Below are 17861 nucleotides of genomic sequence, written 5' to 3'. Positions count from 1 at the left end.
AAATGATACATATCGAAATAGACGACAGAGGGATAGAAGAGCAACTAAAATCGCTCAAAACACGAAAGGCCGCTGGACCTGATGGGATACCAGTTCGATTTTACACAGAGTACGCGAAGGAACATGCCCCCCTTCTTGCAGCGGTGTACCGTAGGTCTCTAGAAGAGGATTGGAAAAGGGCACTGGTCATTCCCGTTTTCAAGAAGGGACGTCGAACAGATGTGCAGAACTATAGACCTATATCTTTAACGTTGATCAGTTGTAAAATTTTGGAATACGTTTTATGTTCGAGTATAATGTCTTTTCTGGAGACTAGAAATCTACTCTGTAGGAATCAGCATGCGTTTCGAAAAAGACGGTCGTGTGAAACCCAGCTCGCGCTATTCATCCACGAGACTCAGAGGGCCATAGACATGCATTCCCAGGTAGCTGCCGTGTTTCTTGGCTGCCGCAAGGCGTTAGATACAGTCCCGACAGTCGTTTGATGAACAAAGTAAGAGCATATAGATTATCAGCCCAATTGCGTGATTAGATGGAAGAGTTCCTAGATAACAAAACGCAGCATGTCATTCTCAATGGAGAGAAGTCCTCCGACGTAAGAGTGATTTCAGGTGTGCTCCAGGGGAGTGTCGTAGGACCGTTGCTATTCACAATATACATAAGTGACCTTGTGGATAATATGGGAAGTTCACTGAAGCTTTTTGCGGATGATGCTGTAGTATATGGAGAGGTTGTAACAATGGAAACCTGTACTGAAATGCAGGAGGATCTGCAACGAACTGACGCATGGTGCAGGGAATGGCAATTGGCAAGTGTAATGTGCTGCGAATACATAGAAAGAAAGATCCTTTATCATTTAGCTACAATATGGCAGGTCAGCAACTGGAAGCAGTTAATTCCATAAATTATCTGGGAGTACGCATTAGGAGTGATTTAAAATGAAATGACCATATAAAATTAATCGTCGGTAAAGCAGTTGCCAAACTGAGATTCATTGGAAGAATCCTAAGGAAATTAAATCCGAAAACAAAGGAAGTAGGTTACAGTACACCTGTTTGCCTACTGCTTGAATACTGCTCACCGGTGTGGGATCCGTACCAGATAGGGTTGATAGAAGAGATAGAGAAGATCCAACGGAGAGCAGCGCGTTTCGTTACAGGATCATTTAGTAATCGCAAAAGGGTTACGGAGATTGTTGTGTTGGCTGAAGAGCCAACACCGTGTTACTAGAGGAGGCCGAAATGCCCGCGTGTTAGCTCACGAAGGCTGGCGTGAGGAGGGAAGGACTATGCTGACGTGAGGTCTGGAACATGACAAGGAATTAGAATTCAGAAAGCGGACGTAATTAGTTTGATACTTAACTTTAATCCATTATTGATGAACGTCGCTCTTGACGGTACATGATTCACAATAATATCAGTTCAGAATACATTCTTGAAGAATATGGCGCCTTGCTAGGTCGTAGCAAATGACGTAGCCGAAGGTTATGCTAAACTGACGTCTCTGAAAATGAGAGCGTATGTAGTCAGTGAACCATCTCTAGCAAAGTCGGCTGTACAACTGGGGCGAGTGCTAGGGAGTCTCTCTAGACTAGACCTGCCGTGTGGCGGCGCTCGGTCTGCAATCACTGATAGTGGCGACACGCAGGTCCGACGTATACTAACGGACCGCGGCCGTTTTAAAGGCTACCACCTAGCAAGTGTGGTGTGTGGCGGTGACACAACAGAGATGACAGATAAACTCCAGTGGAAGACTCTGCAAGAGAGACGGTCAGTAGCTCGGTACGGACTTTTGTTGAAGTTTCGAGAACATACGTTCATCGAGGAGTCAAGCAGTATATTGCTGCCTCCCACGTATATCCCTTGACCACGAGGATAAAATCAGAGAGATTAGAGCCCACACAGAGGCATACCGGCAATCCTTCTTTCCACGAACAATACGAGACTGGAATAGAAGGGAGAACCGATAGAGGTACTCAAAGTACCCTCCGCCACATACCGTCAGGTGACTTGCTGAGTATGGACGTAGATGTAGATTAGTACTTCAGCGAAATTACACGATTCCGGTCCAGAAAGAAGCGAACTGGCTGCGTGCAACGTCTGCTGCAAGGACGTATGCCAGAACAGGTCATTTGAGCGGGTTACAGAGCGAAAGTAACACCTACCTATAACGATGGCGCACTCCGTCCGGCAACGGAGAGGGGTGTGAGTACATGCACGGAGCGCTGTGGAATTCCTCAAGGAAACAAAGAAAGGTGAAGGAGTGCCTGAACGATCGGATCTAGAAGGCGTAACAAGCTGTAACGACGCGGGTAACATTTGCGGCGGCCTTACCACGCCCCGGTGCGCCGCTGACCTACAGAGGGGCTGGCAGGCAGGGCAATTTCGCCGGGGGGCCGTGGGAACGGCTGCCGGTGGCCAAGCGGACCGCACTTCTTCAGCTGCGCCGCCGGCGCTGGCTGCGGGCTGCAGCGGTCGCGTGCCCAAGGCCCCGGGCTCGCCGAGTGCAGTGACGGCACGCTACCGAGCTCTCGCCGAACACGTACGCAGCGTGTGGCAGCGCCGAAACCTTACACACTGGGTGCTTCACTGCGAGGCGAGGACATCCGCAAATATAACCAATATCTGCTGGATAAGTTTCTACACTTAACCCTTTCCAGCCCGGTGGGCCCATTTCGACCTATTACAATTTTTAGAAATTTCTGAAAAAATCCACGAAATCCAACTTGTTCCACATGTCAATATACACTACTGGCCATTAAAATTCCTACACCACGAAGATGACGTGCTACAGACGCGAAATTTAGCCGACAGGAAGAAGATGCTCTGATATGCAAATGATTATCTTTTCAGAGCATTCACGCAAGGTTGGCGCCGGTGGCGACACCTACAACGTGCTGACAGGAGAAAAGTTTCCAACCGACTTCTCACACACAAACAGCAGTTGACCGGCGTTGCCTGGTGAAACGTTGTTATGATGCCTCGTGTAAGGTGCAGAACTGCGTACCATCACGTTTCCGACTTTGATAAAGGTCGGATTGTAGCCCATCGCGATTTCGGTTTATCGTATCGCGACATTGCTGTTCGCGTTGGTCGAGATCCTCTGACTGTTAGCAGAATATGGAATCGGTGGTTTCAGATGGGTAATACGGAATGCCATGCTGGATCCCAACGCCCTCGTATCACTAGCAGTCGAGATGACAGTCATCTTATCCGCATGGCTCTAACGGATCGTGCAGTCACGTCTCGATCCCTGAGTCAACAAATGGGGACGTTTGCAAGACAACAACCATCTGCACGAACAGCTCAGAGACCGTGGCTGCGGTTACCCTTGACGCTGCATCACAGACAGGAGCGCCTACAACGGTGTAGGCGACGACGAACCTGGGTGCACGAAAGGGAAAACGTGAGTTTTTCGGATGAATCCAGGTTCTGTTTACAGCATCATGATGGTCGCATCCGTGTTTGGCGACATCGTGGTGAACGGTCATTGGAAGCGTGTATTCGTCATCGCCATACTGGCGTATCAACCGGCATGATGGTATGGGGTGTCATTGGTTACACGTCTCGGTCACCTCTTGTTCGCATTGAAGGGCCCTTCGAACAGTGGGCGTTGCATTTCAGATGTGTTACGACACGTGGCTCTACCCTTCATTCGATCCCTGCGAAACCCTACATTTCAGCAGCATAACGCACGACCGCATGTTGCAGGTCCTGTACGGGCCTTTTTGGATACAGAAAATGTTCGACTGCTGCCCTGGCCAGCACATTCTCCAGATCTCTCACCAACTGAAAACGTCTGGCCAATGGTGGCCGAGCAACTGGCTCGTCACAATACGCCAGTCACTATTCTTGATTAACTGTGGTGTCGTGTTGAAGCTGCATCGGCAGCTGTACCTGTACACGCCATCCAATCTCTGTTTGACTCAACGCCCAGGCGTATCAAGGCCGTTATTACGGCCAGAGGTGGTTGTTTCTCAGGATATATGCACCCAAATTGCGTGGAAATGTAATCACGTGTCAGTTCTAGTATAATATATTTGTCCAATGAATATCATCTGTATTTCTTCTTGGTGTAGCAATTGTAGTGGCCAGTAGTGTAGCATACTAGTGTGTATACACGTGGTTCTCTTCTCTCCAAAGGTCTCTTTAATTTTCCTGTAGGCAGTATCTATCTTACCCCTAGTGAGATAAGCTTCTACATCCTTACATTTGTCCTCTAGCCATCCCTGTTTAGCCATTTTGCACTTCCTGTCGATCTCAGTTTTGAGACGTTTGTATTCCTTTTTGCCTGCTTCATTTACTGCATTTTTATATTTTCTCCTTTCATCAATTAAATTCAATATTTCTTCTGTTACCCAAGGATTTCTAGCAGCCCTCGTCTTTGTACCTACTTTATCCTCTGCTGCCTTCACTACTACATCCCTCAGAGCTACCCATTCTTCTTCTACTGTATTTCTTTCCCCTATTCCTGTCAATTGTTCCCTTATGCTCTCTCTGAAACTCTGTACAACCTCTGCTTCTTTCAGTTTATCCAGGTCCCATCTCCTTAATTTCTCACATTTTTGCAGTTTCTTCAGTTTTAATCTACAGGTCATAACCAATAGATTGTGGTCAGAGTCCACATCTGCCCCTGGAAATGTCTTACAACTTAAAACCTGGTTCCTAAATCTCTGTCTTACCATTATATAATCTATCTGATACATTTTAGTATCTCCAGGGTTCTTCCACGTATACAACCTTCTTTCATGATTCTTAAACCAAGTGTTAGCTATGATTAAGTTGTGCTCTGTGCAAAATTCTACTAGGCGGCTTCCTCTTTCATTTCTTAGCCCCAATCCATATTCACCTACTATGTTTCCTTCTCTCCCTTTTCCTACACTCGAATTCCAGTCACCCATTACTATTAAATTTTCGTCTCCCTTCACTATCTGAATAATTTCTTTTATTTCATCGTACATTTCTTCAATTTCTTCATCATCTGCAGAGCTAGTTGGCATATAAACTTGTACTACTGTAGTAGGTGTGGGCTTCGTATCTATCTTGGCCACAATAATGCGTTCACTATGCTGTTTGTAGTAGCTTACCCGCATTCCTATTTTCCTATTCATTATTAAACCTACTCCTGCATTACCCCGATTTGATTTTGTGTTTATAACCCTGTAGTCACCTGACCAGAAGTCTTGTTCCTCCTGCCACCGAACTTCACTAATTCCCACTATATCTAACTTTAACCTATCCATTTCCCTTTTTAAATTTTCTAACCTACCTGCCCGATTAAGGGATCTGACATTCCACGCTCCGATCCGTAGAACGCCAGTTTTCTTTCTCCTGATAACGACATCCTCCTGAGTAGTCCCCGCCCGGAGATCCGAATGGGGGACTATTTTACCTCCGGAATATTTTACCCAAGAGGATGCCATCATCATTTAATCATACAGTAAAGCTGCATGTCCTCGGGAAAAATTACGGCTGTAGTTTCCCGTTGCTTTCAGCCGTTCGCAGTACCAGCACAGCAAGGCCGTTTTGGTTAATGTTGCAAGGCCAGATCAGTCAATCATCCAGACTGTTGCCCCTGCAACTACTGAAAAGGCTGCTGCCCCTCTTCAGGAACCACATGTTTGTCTGGCCTCTCAACAGATACCCCTCCGTTGTGGTTGCACCTACGGTACGGCCATCTGTATCGCTGAGGCACGCAAGCCTCCCCACCAGCGGCAAGGTCCTGTAAAAGCTCCTACTCGAATGCTAAACTTTCACGCGCCGTTGAATACGTCAGTAACACAATTGATTTCGCAGGGTTTATACAGAAAGTGTAGTACATCTGTTACAATAATATTCACTTGACATGTGGACATCATACCTTTCTATCAATGATCGATATTTAGCAACTAGCACTTCTTTGAAACGGGAACTTCCAGGTGTACAATGATATTGCTGATATTTCGACAGAACATGCGGTCTTGGTAGCGGAGAAGATGGCTTTCTGATGAATACAGACGTTCAGATTTTGTCTTAATTGTGATCCAGCATATTTCCTCCCCTTTATCATAAAATTCGCATCTGTAGGTGAGGTTACTCCGTGGTTAGCATCCTAAGACCATCATGACTTTAAAGCGCTGTGGTATTCAAGTGATCCTTCGGCTTACATTGCTTTGACGATACGGAAGAAGCCGATCAAAGAAAGCTAACCTTGGGTATTCCTTACTTTGCAACTGGCGGCTGTCCATTACAGGATGAAACGACAGAACCTGATCCAGTGTGGAAGGCCTCTCCCAAAGGTAGAAAAACAGGCATTGACTCACACGTGCTGGCGTGTACCATCTTTACGCTAGTCACTAAAGCCTTCTATCAAAGTTCTTGTACGATAAATTAGTTTTATCATGACCTGAACGAGACTGTATAAAAGGTTTTAATTATCTGTTCGGACAGTTGCACCACACCTCGACAGTTTTTCACTATTGACGATGGAAAAGGAAAGAAGGATGTTTAGGGATAAACAACGAGGTCTTTAGAGATACTCGAATTGTGGAAGGGCGGGGGTAGAAAATAAGACGTACTCTTTCAAAGGAGCAATCACAGTTTTTACTTTAAGCCATTCAGGAAAATCCCAGAAGAACTATAGATAGATGGCCGGATGGGGATTTAAGCCGCTCCCATCTCCAATTCGAATCCAGTGTCTTAACGGTGAGTGACATCGCTCTGTCCTTGTGATGACTTCACTTTGACGAGTGGAATGTTGGAAAATGACGCTTCTAGAAACAAACATACTAGGATGTATAAAAAACCGTCCATGTCAAACACAATTGGTTCTTCATTCACACTTTCTAATGAGTGCTGTCGATAGGAGATGTCAAATTGATTCCATATTTTTAGTTTTTAGAAGGTTTCTGACACCGTTCTTCACAAACAGTTTTCAATCAAATTGCATGTCTATTGTACATCGTCTCAGTTGGGAGACTGAATCGTGATTTGTGTCACAAAGGTCACTGTTCCTAGTAGCTGGCAAGAAGTCATTTACTGAAACTCAGGTGACATCTGGTGTTCCCCTACTCAACTGTCCCTAAGCTATACAGACGACTTAGGGGACCATTTGAGAAGCCCTCTTAGATCTTTTGCAGATGATGCGATACTACAGTTGGGGTGGCAGTCAGCAAAACGAAGGCGTTCTCCGTTTCCACGAGATCTTCTCACAAAATTGCAGTCACCAATTTTCTCCTCCGAATGCAAAATTGTTCTGTTGATTTCCCCTACATGGGAAGGAATAACCATCGCAAAAAATAAGAAAAATCAGATGTCGAATGAAAAGGTTTAGGTGCTATTTTTTCCCACGTGCTATTCGAGAGCGGAACGGTCGAGGAACACTGTACTCTAAGAAAAAAAATGGTTCTATGCAGCCTCTGCCAAGCACTTAAGTGTGAATTGCAAAATAGTGATATAGATGAACAACTTGAGAGGATGGATATGTCAGTGCACTGCCTCGTTCTGAGATGACGAACAATGAACATAAGTGTATCGAGTCACTCTTCATATAACTTACGAATGATGTCCGATAATAACTGATGGTCACACTGATTCAGTTTTCTATGTTGTAACATCGTCAGTGTAGAGGAAGATACTACTGACACAGCTCTTGATAAAATCACCTTTTCCTTCATTCAAGACAAAAATCTACCGAACAGTTGGTATTAAGAGACTAATTTTTCTTGCAGTCTTGTGGGTATCATTAGACACATTAGCACACTTCCGATAAACAGTTTGAAGTAATTAACTTTGTCTAGGAAAGCAGTACACCTACAATAGAGACCGAACAGCGGCTAGTGAGACCAATTACAGAAGACTCCTCTAGCGTTTGGAGTCCTTACCAGAGACGCATTACTAGGTTCGTAATTGGGAGGTATAGCCGGTACTGAGATGCTCGAGAAAAATGAGTGAGGACCTCTAGAAGGAAGGCGACTTTGTTCTCCCTTCCCTATTGGATACATTTAGCCTTTGTTCGAGGAAGATTCTGAGACAATTCTGTTGTCACCCTTGCATATTTCGTGTAGGTATCATGAAAAGCAATTGATTGCATACGCACATTACCGATCTCGTGTTAGCCTTCTACACATCTCTACCAGCAAACAGGTAGAATAAAATCTACAGTTTAACTCTTATATTACAATAAATATAATGGACTCTGATTCATATTAATGTAGCTCCTACGAGTAATACAGGTAAGATGTATAAACGTAACAGTTTTTCCCACTGCTAAATGCAAAATTCATCTTGTAAGTTATATTTATTTATTTATTTTACAGTGTGTGCTTGTCGTTATTTAAATGTGCTGCCGCTACGTAGTGATGGGATATTTACATAAACGTAATTAGGTAAAATGGATGACATCCTTCACATCTAACAAACGGAATAATATGCTTCTAAAATATACAGTTGTTTAAAAATACTCATGAATTTACTGAAAAAACTGACCTGAATATTTATTTATATTTAACAACAAAACAACTTTCCGTACTTTTATTTTTGTTATGTTCTCATTTCCAAAACCTGAACGAGTATTCGGGACAATTTTAGTATAAATTAATGTGGTTTTCCAAAAATTGCGTATTTTAGAAAGTATATTATTCAGTATACCAGACATTTTGAAGCAAGTATTCTATTTTACTTATGTACGATTATGTAATGATGTCAATACCACTCATCCACAGCAATTTAAATTGTGACGTGTATACACTGCAGAGAAAAACTTACGACAAGACACATATTGTATTTAGCAGTGGGAGAAATTGCTATGTTTGTACATATGTTACTCGTATCAGTTATACAAATATGAATTGCACCTAATTAAGTTTACTGTAAATGGAATTCTTAATTCTATATTTTCTTTCACATTCGCAGTAGTAGAAGTGAAGATGGCTAACGCTGAAAACGGTAATCATAAGCTGCCTTTGCGATCAGCAACTTAAAATAACCGCAATAAATGTTCCTTGTGATCGCGGGCTCTCAACGTGACATTAAGTCTTTTACTTACATCTCGCTCAAAACGTATAAGGAATAGGGCACAAAATCGCTAGTATTAGTCCAAAGCACCCTCCTCCATGCACTGTACAGTTGTTCGCGGAATACATATTTGTAGAAGTAGCTATTACTCGCAACGGACCTTAAGTATTTTTTCCCTCACTTAATTTCTGTCTTCCATATAAGCCCTTCTGCATGGACATCTTATGTGGTCTAGGGATTCCCTTGACAAAGCCACGTCCTAATGTAACACAGTATGGTTCACACTTGTCTTTTTCTTTGTGACAACTGCTGTATCGTTCGTTTAACAACTTTCAGCACTATCAGTAACTTTCACACTCCCCACCCCCACCCCCCTGCGGCATCCAACCTCTCCAGTTTGAACATTTTTTCCGACTCTGTCTACAAACGAACCAACACCACATCCGTTGTATATTTCCCATCTATTAGCCACTTTTTCAGTGGTCCTCCTAAACCACTTTAGGCGAACGCCTATATGGTTCCATAATACAGCCAATTTCTTCCTCTTCCCAATACGGCTCCAGCTTACCTGTTATTCCGTCTGTAATAACTTAACATATATCGTTCTCCCCTACTGTATAAATTTAGAAAACCTTATTGGAGAGGATTGCGGGACCAATATGCTAAAACGTCTATCTCGCGCAGGGATCATACGAGTAAGTACCGGGTGATCAAGAAGTCAGTATAAATTTGAAAACTTAATAAACGACGGAATACTGTTAATAGAGAGGTAAAAATTGACATACATGCTCGGAATGACATGGGGTTTTATTAGAACCACTCCATATTGATAGACGCGTGAAAGATCTCTTGCGCGAGTCGTTTGGTGATGATCGTGTGCTCAGCCGCCACTTTCGTCATGCTTGGTCTCCCAGGTCCCCAGACCTCAGTCCGTGCGATTATTGGCTTTGGAGTTACCTGAAGTCATAAGAGTATCGTGATCGACCGACATCTTTACGGGATGCTGAAAGACAACATCGGACGTCAATGCCTCGCCATAACTCCGGACATGCTTCACAGTGCTGTTCACAACATTATTTCTCGACTACAGAAATTGTTGAGGAATGATGGTGGACATATTGAGCATTTCCTGTAAAGAACATCATCTTTGCTTTGTCTTACTTTGTTATGTTAATTATTGCTATTCTGATCATATGAAGCGCCATCTGTCGGACATTTTTTAACTTTTGCATTTTTTTGGTTCTAATAAAACCGCATGTCATTCCAAGCATGTGTATCAATTTGTACCTCTCTATCTAATTACTCCGTGATTTATTTAGTTTTCAAATTTATGCCTACTTTTGATCACCCGGTATAAGAGAGATTACGGCACGTACAGACACATATACACAGTCATTTTTCCCTCGCTGTTTACACGGATGGAAGAGGAAAGAAAATCCGATAATATTGGTACGATGCACCCTCCACCACGCGGTTCACTGTAGCTTGTGAAGTATGGATGTAGATGTGGATATTATTTTCAACTGACATTCAGTTTCCCTTTCTTCCTCGATTAATTTGTAGCTACCCTGTAAGCTACCAAACTGAGAAATTCATTTCCAGATGAAAGAAAAACTCTTTTTCTTTTTGTCAACACGATTTTGGTTGATTTTGCAGCATTCGAGTGCTCTCCGCGCCTCCCCCCCCTCCCCCCTTTATTCCCAGTTCGGTCCTTTCTTCCCATATGGTCGTGAAGTGAGTCAGTGCTATGCATTTTCTATTAGCAAAAAAATGGTTTAAATGGCTCTGAGCACTACGGGACTTAACTTCTGAAGTCATCAGTCCCCTAGAACTTAGAACTACTTAAACCTAACTAACCTAAGGACATCACACACATCCATGCCCGAGGGTAGATTCGAACCTGCAACCGTAGCGGTCGCGCAGTTCCTGACTGTAACGCCTAGAACCGCTCGGCCACTCCGGCCAGCTTCTATTAGCAACTTCTTAAGTTTTTGGCGAATGCTGGAATGGTTTCTACAATACGGCCACGCTCGATTTCTTCCCCATACATTTCCAACCTACGTGTCACACTATCTCTAAAGACCTCTCATCTATCATCCTTCCGCACAATCATCTTACAGGTTTTTTTGTTTTCAGTAATACGTAAGACGTATCAAAATACTGCCTTACCTGCTGCTTTTGCTACTCCTCTTCGTTCCCCCGCCTTTGAGGGTTCGGTATAAGGACATCATCTTGGCCGAGTACGACGTGGTGGCACACAATCACTTCCCAAACACTCACAAATGAGAACTGTACAGAGTCGACACACAAGGAAAACAGCTGACAACTACTAGTATCGGCACACGTAGAGTATAGCACCAGAACCGAAGACGCGGAGCGAGTAAAGTTATCGCACACAGCCAACTACTGCCAGAGCCGCGACAAACGGGGGGCGATCAGTAGTGCAGACGAGATGGCAGGTGACCGGTCCGTGTGGTCATGGCACGGTGGAGAGCGGACGCGCTGGTGCTCGCTGGGAAGCCGGCGCGGTACTGCTGGCCGGAGGTGGGCGCGTGCACGCCGCTGCCGCTGCGCTCGCAGGCGACTTTCGCTGCAGGCTAAGGGCTGAGCTGTCTCGGCAGGTACCGCTAGCCGCTCGCGGTTACGTCCGACAGCCGCCAGCGCGTGTCATCCGCGGACCCGCGGAATGTGGCGGCTCTGCCAAGATGAATCACGAACGCGAATGGAATCTCTCCCACACCTGATGACACCCAAGTCGGTGGTGTCGGAATTTACCTGCCGCCGGGATTTGGGTCAGGGATACAGTGATGCTCTAGAGGAGGAACGCGTCAGACGAAAAGCCCGTAGAATTATGTGAACTGCGATGTTGTGTACACGTTCGCGGTGTACACACGCTGATGACTAAACTGTAGACGACAGTGACTGTTACAAACTTCTGCGAAATCCGACAATGCTTACGAGCTCTGCTACATTACTGTAGATATAGCCTAAGGGTCTATATCTTCAGTAAGAAAATATATGTCTTCATTTTACTAAGGTTTGAAGCTCCTCTTTTCTTTCTTCCGTGAAGACGACACATTGATGTCGAAACATGTCTGGATAAATATAAAACTAAACTAATTGTGTTTGCATAAGGCTGATCTCCAAAACCACCCAGTTTTTGAAATAGATGTCCTACGTAACACGGGCACCCTAATACTAAGTGCTTTCAGGAGTTAAGCCGAGTAGTTATATCCATTTTTCTGCACGATATTTCGGAAATTGACACTATCGTCCTCTTCAGGTGATGCGAACTGCGTTTTTCAATCTTGCTGTCTGGACTCCAACCAGACAGTGAAGTACTGTGCCCACGTCCCGACATCTTTAGTCATCATCATCTTCACTTCAAGCATCAGGCCTTTTTCATTTTGCCTGTTACAGTACCCATCACTTCCACGGTCTTCCTTGATCGTCTTACCTGGAAACGAATGCAATTCTTTCGCGATATTTATTCCAGTTCCTCGTATTTCCTTATATTCTGTTGACGATATTAAATATATTTAGTTCTTCCCTAAATTCCGAATTTCTAAATCTGTCGGATCTTGTTACAAACGTCATCTCTGCGGCCTGTATGCAACTTCCGTGGCGTTTATTTATACCCCACGTTTCACTTTCGTAAAAAAGCATTGGAACTATCATAGTCTTAAAAAATTCAGTCTTGGTTTTTCCTCTGTTCTTGGCGCTTCAGTACAGAACCGCGCTGGTGCTACGGTCGCAGGTTCGAATCCTGCCTCGGGCATGGATGTGTGTGATGTCCTTGGGTTAGTTAGGTTTAAGTAGTTCTAAGTCTACGGGACTGATGACCTCAGATGTTAAGTCTCATAGTGCTCCGAGCCATTTTTGAACGTGTTTTATTTTTTTATCATCGTTATACTGATATGTGACGTCACAACCTAAATCATTAAAATATTTGACCTGTCAAATTTTTCTATTGTTGATCACTATTTTTGTGCGTACAGGATATTTCCCCTTGAAAGCCATTGCTTTTGGTCTATTTTTCTGAAATCGTCAAATGGAACTCTTCGCAAACCTTACATAATAAATGAATTCCCTTTTGTAGGTCATCTTCATTATCTGCCAGCAGCGTGGTGTCATCTGCATATAGAAGACAATTGAAGCGGGAGTTACTGTTAATCTTAATACCCCGTTAAAAATCTCCTTCCATTTCTGAATCGCATCATCTAAATAAATGTTAAAAAGTGTGAGTGAAGTGCTACATCCTTGTCTTACTCTTTTGTTTCTGGCTACAGGCTGTGTGGCAGTAGCCGTTATAACTAAAATTACAGTCGCATGTTTGTACAAGCTTTCTAAAATGTTTATTGAGTGTTGTGGATAACCTCTTTTCCACATAATTCTCCAGAATTTCTTTCCATCAATATTATCGAAAGCCTTGCTAAAACCAAAGAACGGGAAACGGGTTTCCCTATTACCTTTTCTCTGTTTTAAGATACTTTCTGTTATTATAAATACTGCAGCTGTTGTCGACCTGCCCCTCCGAAATCTCATCTGTTCTTCGCCTCTTGTTCAATATTTTTGCATAAGCTGTGTATGCGGTGTCACGTAAGCTGATTCCTCTATAGTTCTCGCAGCTATAGCTGTTCCCTTTGCTAAATAGTGATATCACCTTTGCACGTGAACATGCTTCTGGAACAGTTAGTTCCCTTTATCCAGCACACATTAAATGAATGCAGCAATGTCTTTTGCGGTAGAGTGCCTCCATATTTTAACAGTTCAGTGTTTATACCATCCGTACCAGTAACTTTTCTGTTTCTTGTGGAGTTGAGATCTTCTCTTAAATCATGCATACATAAATTCTCTACACGTCCAATTCCAATTTCATTCTCTACATTATCTGTGGAGCACGTTCCTTCACACCGTAAGTTCTTGTAACGTTCTATCCGTTATGCTTATTGGGTTTATTTAGTTGAGTAACTTCTTTTTCTGTTTTATTTAGCATTTCCGTTGTTTTATGAGCTATGATTTGCCTTCCGTGAACACCGCTTTGTAATACATTTGTAAACCTATCCCAACATTCTTGGCGAACTCGTTTCACTGTGTCATTTGCTGCATTTCTTCTTGTTTGTGAATCTGATGATTCTCCTCTGATGCTTCTTTGTTTCCACAGATATTCATGCCTGCCCCAGGAAGTATGTTAGAACCGTTGCTGTTCATGTTGTATTTCGGTGATCTTGCAGACAATATTAATACTAACCTCAGAATTTTGCATGACAATGCAGTTGTATTTAAGGCATCTCACCATTAACAGCAAAACGGGACACGGGGGAAAGAACATTATACAATTCCTATAAACACTGGTCTGCAAACGGAGATATCTGCGAATGTGTGATTATAAACCACCACTGACTTCAGTATCAAATATTGGCCCAACTAGAACAAATGTATTCAAAATGTAAACTGTTAGATGACACCTCCAAGTAGTAGGGCTGAAATTTCACCTATGGCCTGTGGCCTGGCTTAACAAGAAACACAATAAAATTTCAGCACATGTTAATATTTACTGTACACTGGTAGTTGTCGAAGATGTTCGACATGTCATCCTCGCATTTCTTGCAATACGGCACTCACGTCTGCGGTGACAACACAGAAACATCTCGTAAATCTTGCTAAGGCTGAGCTAATCGATGCTCCATTTCTTTGTCATGTCAACGGGAGTGCTGAACACATCTCTTTGGAGAAAACGACCTACGTTCCCATGCGTTTGTTTGAGTTGGGCGTGACCCCCCATGACCGCCACGCTATTATGTTTCCATAATTACTTCGTGGCACCTGAAGATGAAGGTTTAAGCTTCGAAACCAGTCGTGCAAATAAATAAGAAGTTACTGACAGCTGGATTTATACAAATATGTTCCGCAGTCGCTGATGCTCACCTGGTCAAATATTTTGTGCAGATATTTGACACATCAAGAAGAAGAAGTTGATTCGTACAACACTTGTATTTGCTCTGTAACGTTTCCTCAAGACAACAGAGAAATTATTTGAAATGTGAATATCATTGTCTTGAAACCACGCCCAAATCGTATCTGCCTCCGTCGCAGATGCTGCTAACGTCAGCCGATGCGGTGGCAGAGGACTCGGAGGTGGCCTGTTCGAACCTTGGTGGTAGAAGAAATTTTCATTGCCAGCACCTAACCGGCAAAGGGAGTAGAGGTGGTGGTGTAAATATGTTGATCGGCAGACTTTGAGCAAACGCTCTGGATTAAAACCCAAACCTCACTGCAGTGTCTCATCGAATGAGGGCAGGACATCTGACATTGTGGTGATCCGTCCATCGGATGTGGACGTTAAGCGCGGCTGCCCCGTTGGTGCTATTGGAGCGGAGTGGACCACGTATCGGCATAGGGTTTCACCCGCTCCGGTCTCATACCATTACACAGCACAAACATGACACTACCTATACACATTACTGTCACCTACACTCAAGAGGTACAAATAAGACACTACAATTCTCACTCAGCGTGAGACAATGAGTCGTTGTTCGCAGAGGATTAAAACCTTTTCGAATTATGTGGCTTGATAACCACTCAGAGACCTTCCAGCCAACAATACCGCACAATTTTACTGAATACTTCTTAGCACTGACGAAACTGGAGCACACTTGGTTTTCACATTGCATGTGTCTGTAAAAACAACTAAAAATTTAAAAAATAACAGAAAATTTAAAAAAGGTAAAGGGTGTTATAGTACTTACGGCGAAGTAAGAACTCAATCAGTTAGACTGTGCCTCTCGTGACTGCTTCACGCACCTTCTGCGACCAGCCAAGTAACCAATTTTGTTTACGTTTCTATAGTAACAGCTTTGCCAGCCCTCAGCGTCCTTCTTTCGCTACACGGAACAAAACCACAAAGAAAATTCTCTTGCATAAAGTTGCTTGTACGAAAGCTTATTTGGATACTGTTAACTGTGTATAAAACATTTATGGTGTTAGTGTTACGAGAAGCAATGGGTGTACAAATAATTTATCAAGCAGACATAGGGAACACACCCACTTTCATCACAGATGATGCTGTTGTCTACACTAAACCGTCATAGTAAAAAGGCTGGAGTAAACGCACATAAAACCACTTGCACAGAACGCCTTTATCCGTTATTAACAATTTCATAGACTCCATTGGCGCTACAAAAAGAATACGAAATTGAATGAACATGAAACGTACTTAGACAGAAGGAACATTGGGATAATTAAACTTATCGGAGTAATTTGTGATCCTCGCGTTCTCAGCCTAACTCTTTGAACGAAAGATGAAATTCTAAATTAAAAAATAGAAAATTTCAATTTCAAATAAATAGAAACAGATTTCTTCTTCATCATACTAAGGACCAAACAAGATACGTTTTCTTCTTCATAGTACTAAGGACCAAACAAGATAGTTTTCAGGGTATATGGTGGTATGTTTTCATTGATCCTGACCCAGTGTGTTAGGAAGTGGACCTATTAATAATGGACTGAACTATCTTAGGTCGTGCACTTCACAGTCTTTTAGAAGTGCGTATGTAGACGCTCATATAGATGGAACTGAAGATAGTTTATTTTTGCCACCCTACATGATTAATACAAGAAGATTCTAAGGATACACAGTTTCCCAACTTATCTAATGTTATTATTGTAGTATTGTGGTATGTAGTTGCAGGAAGGAAGTTGGAAGGAAGTTGTTTATGTATTCTCGACTTTCCTGATACTTGATTCTGCGTTTCAATTGTTTAATGGTTCGCTGTCGAAATAGGTACCTGTAACACACGTCAGTTAAAAGAACATACCAATAAACCCTGCCCGTCCTACCTCAGTGACCCTCATAACTGTAATTATGACACTAAAATGAAAAATACTGTCTACATTTATCATTTCAGTAAATTGTCAAATAACTCACGACATTTTTATTTGTACAGATAGGAGAAGGTGTGATAAAGAGACTGCATCAGAAAAGTGCTAGGCATTTTCACGAAGCTAGGTACCGAATTATAATGACGCGCATTTATAGTTTGATCTTACCGCCGTTACTTACATCGCGGAAAAATGATGCCAGACAGAATAACACCGAACTCAGAGATACGAGATATTCTTAAGTGACTTTAAAGCAGACGCTACGCAGCTCCGTAGATTAAGTTGAGATACTCTATCAGAAATGCCTACAATTTACACTTCAGGCGCCGTAAACGATGAAACTTGTCAAATTCACGGTTTGCTACTCCCGGGTTTTTCAAACAAGCTCGCAATCCTAACAACCAAGTCTGTCAAATGCAACCTCACTTTTGCAGCAGCTGTCAAGCTGTGCTTATCGTTTCGCAAAGATTTTTGACACTGGTGGGGCATGTACGAGTTGCAATGCAAGATAGAAACCTTACATCTTCGAAATCTGTTCCAGCTGCCAAATATCGCAGTTACAAATAATAGTTCGGTAACCTGGCTACTATTTGATAAACACATGGGTAAATGGTTAAACTTATTTGTCAACTCGTGCGGCAATCAAAATTTCGATGAAACACATCAAAAACAGAATGTTTGATAAATAGGTCAAACGCAGTAGCAAAATGGCAAATAATTTGACAAACAAATGAAGTTTGTCTAACTATTTGAACACCAACGATGGTCTTCATGTTCATATTTTTTCAAAACGTCATTGCTATCTTTTCTCTACAAGATGGGGAAATCACTCGCTCCAAAGATACGCATCAACAGAATAACAACATTGGCACTGCGCTCAGCATTGTCCGTGGATTACAAACATTATTTGTGGCAAATGGCAGTGTAGTTCCTTTGAATGAGTGACGGCCGATTTCTTTCACAATGTTTTTCCAACTGAGCTAATGC

General features: G+C 42.8%; 1 protein-coding gene across 2 annotated transcripts in view; it reads right to left on the bottom strand.

The window, feature by feature from the left end:
• LOC126336345 (uncharacterized) overlaps positions 1-11508 on the bottom strand; it is a 595954-nt gene extending 584446 nt beyond the window's left edge. Inside the window, exon 1 of one of the 2 annotated variants that reach the window (XM_049999920.1) lies at positions 11163-11508. In XM_049999920.1, coding sequence (XP_049855877.1) covers positions 11163-11224 — 62 coding nt within the window. In that variant the 5' untranslated portion in view covers positions 11225-11508. The remainder of the gene's footprint in view (positions 1-11162) is intronic. The other variant, XM_049999919.1, reaches the window with a different exon arrangement.
• Between the last annotated feature and the right edge of the window lie 6353 nt (positions 11509-17861).

Source organism: Schistocerca gregaria, chromosome 2 (genome assembly GCF_023897955.1).
Source record: "Schistocerca gregaria isolate iqSchGreg1 chromosome 2, iqSchGreg1.2, whole genome shotgun sequence".
NCBI lineage: Eukaryota > Metazoa > Arthropoda > Insecta > Orthoptera > Acrididae > Schistocerca > Schistocerca gregaria.
The sequence above is the reverse complement of the archived record's forward strand: the minus strand, read 5'-3'. Positions and strand labels throughout refer to the sequence as shown.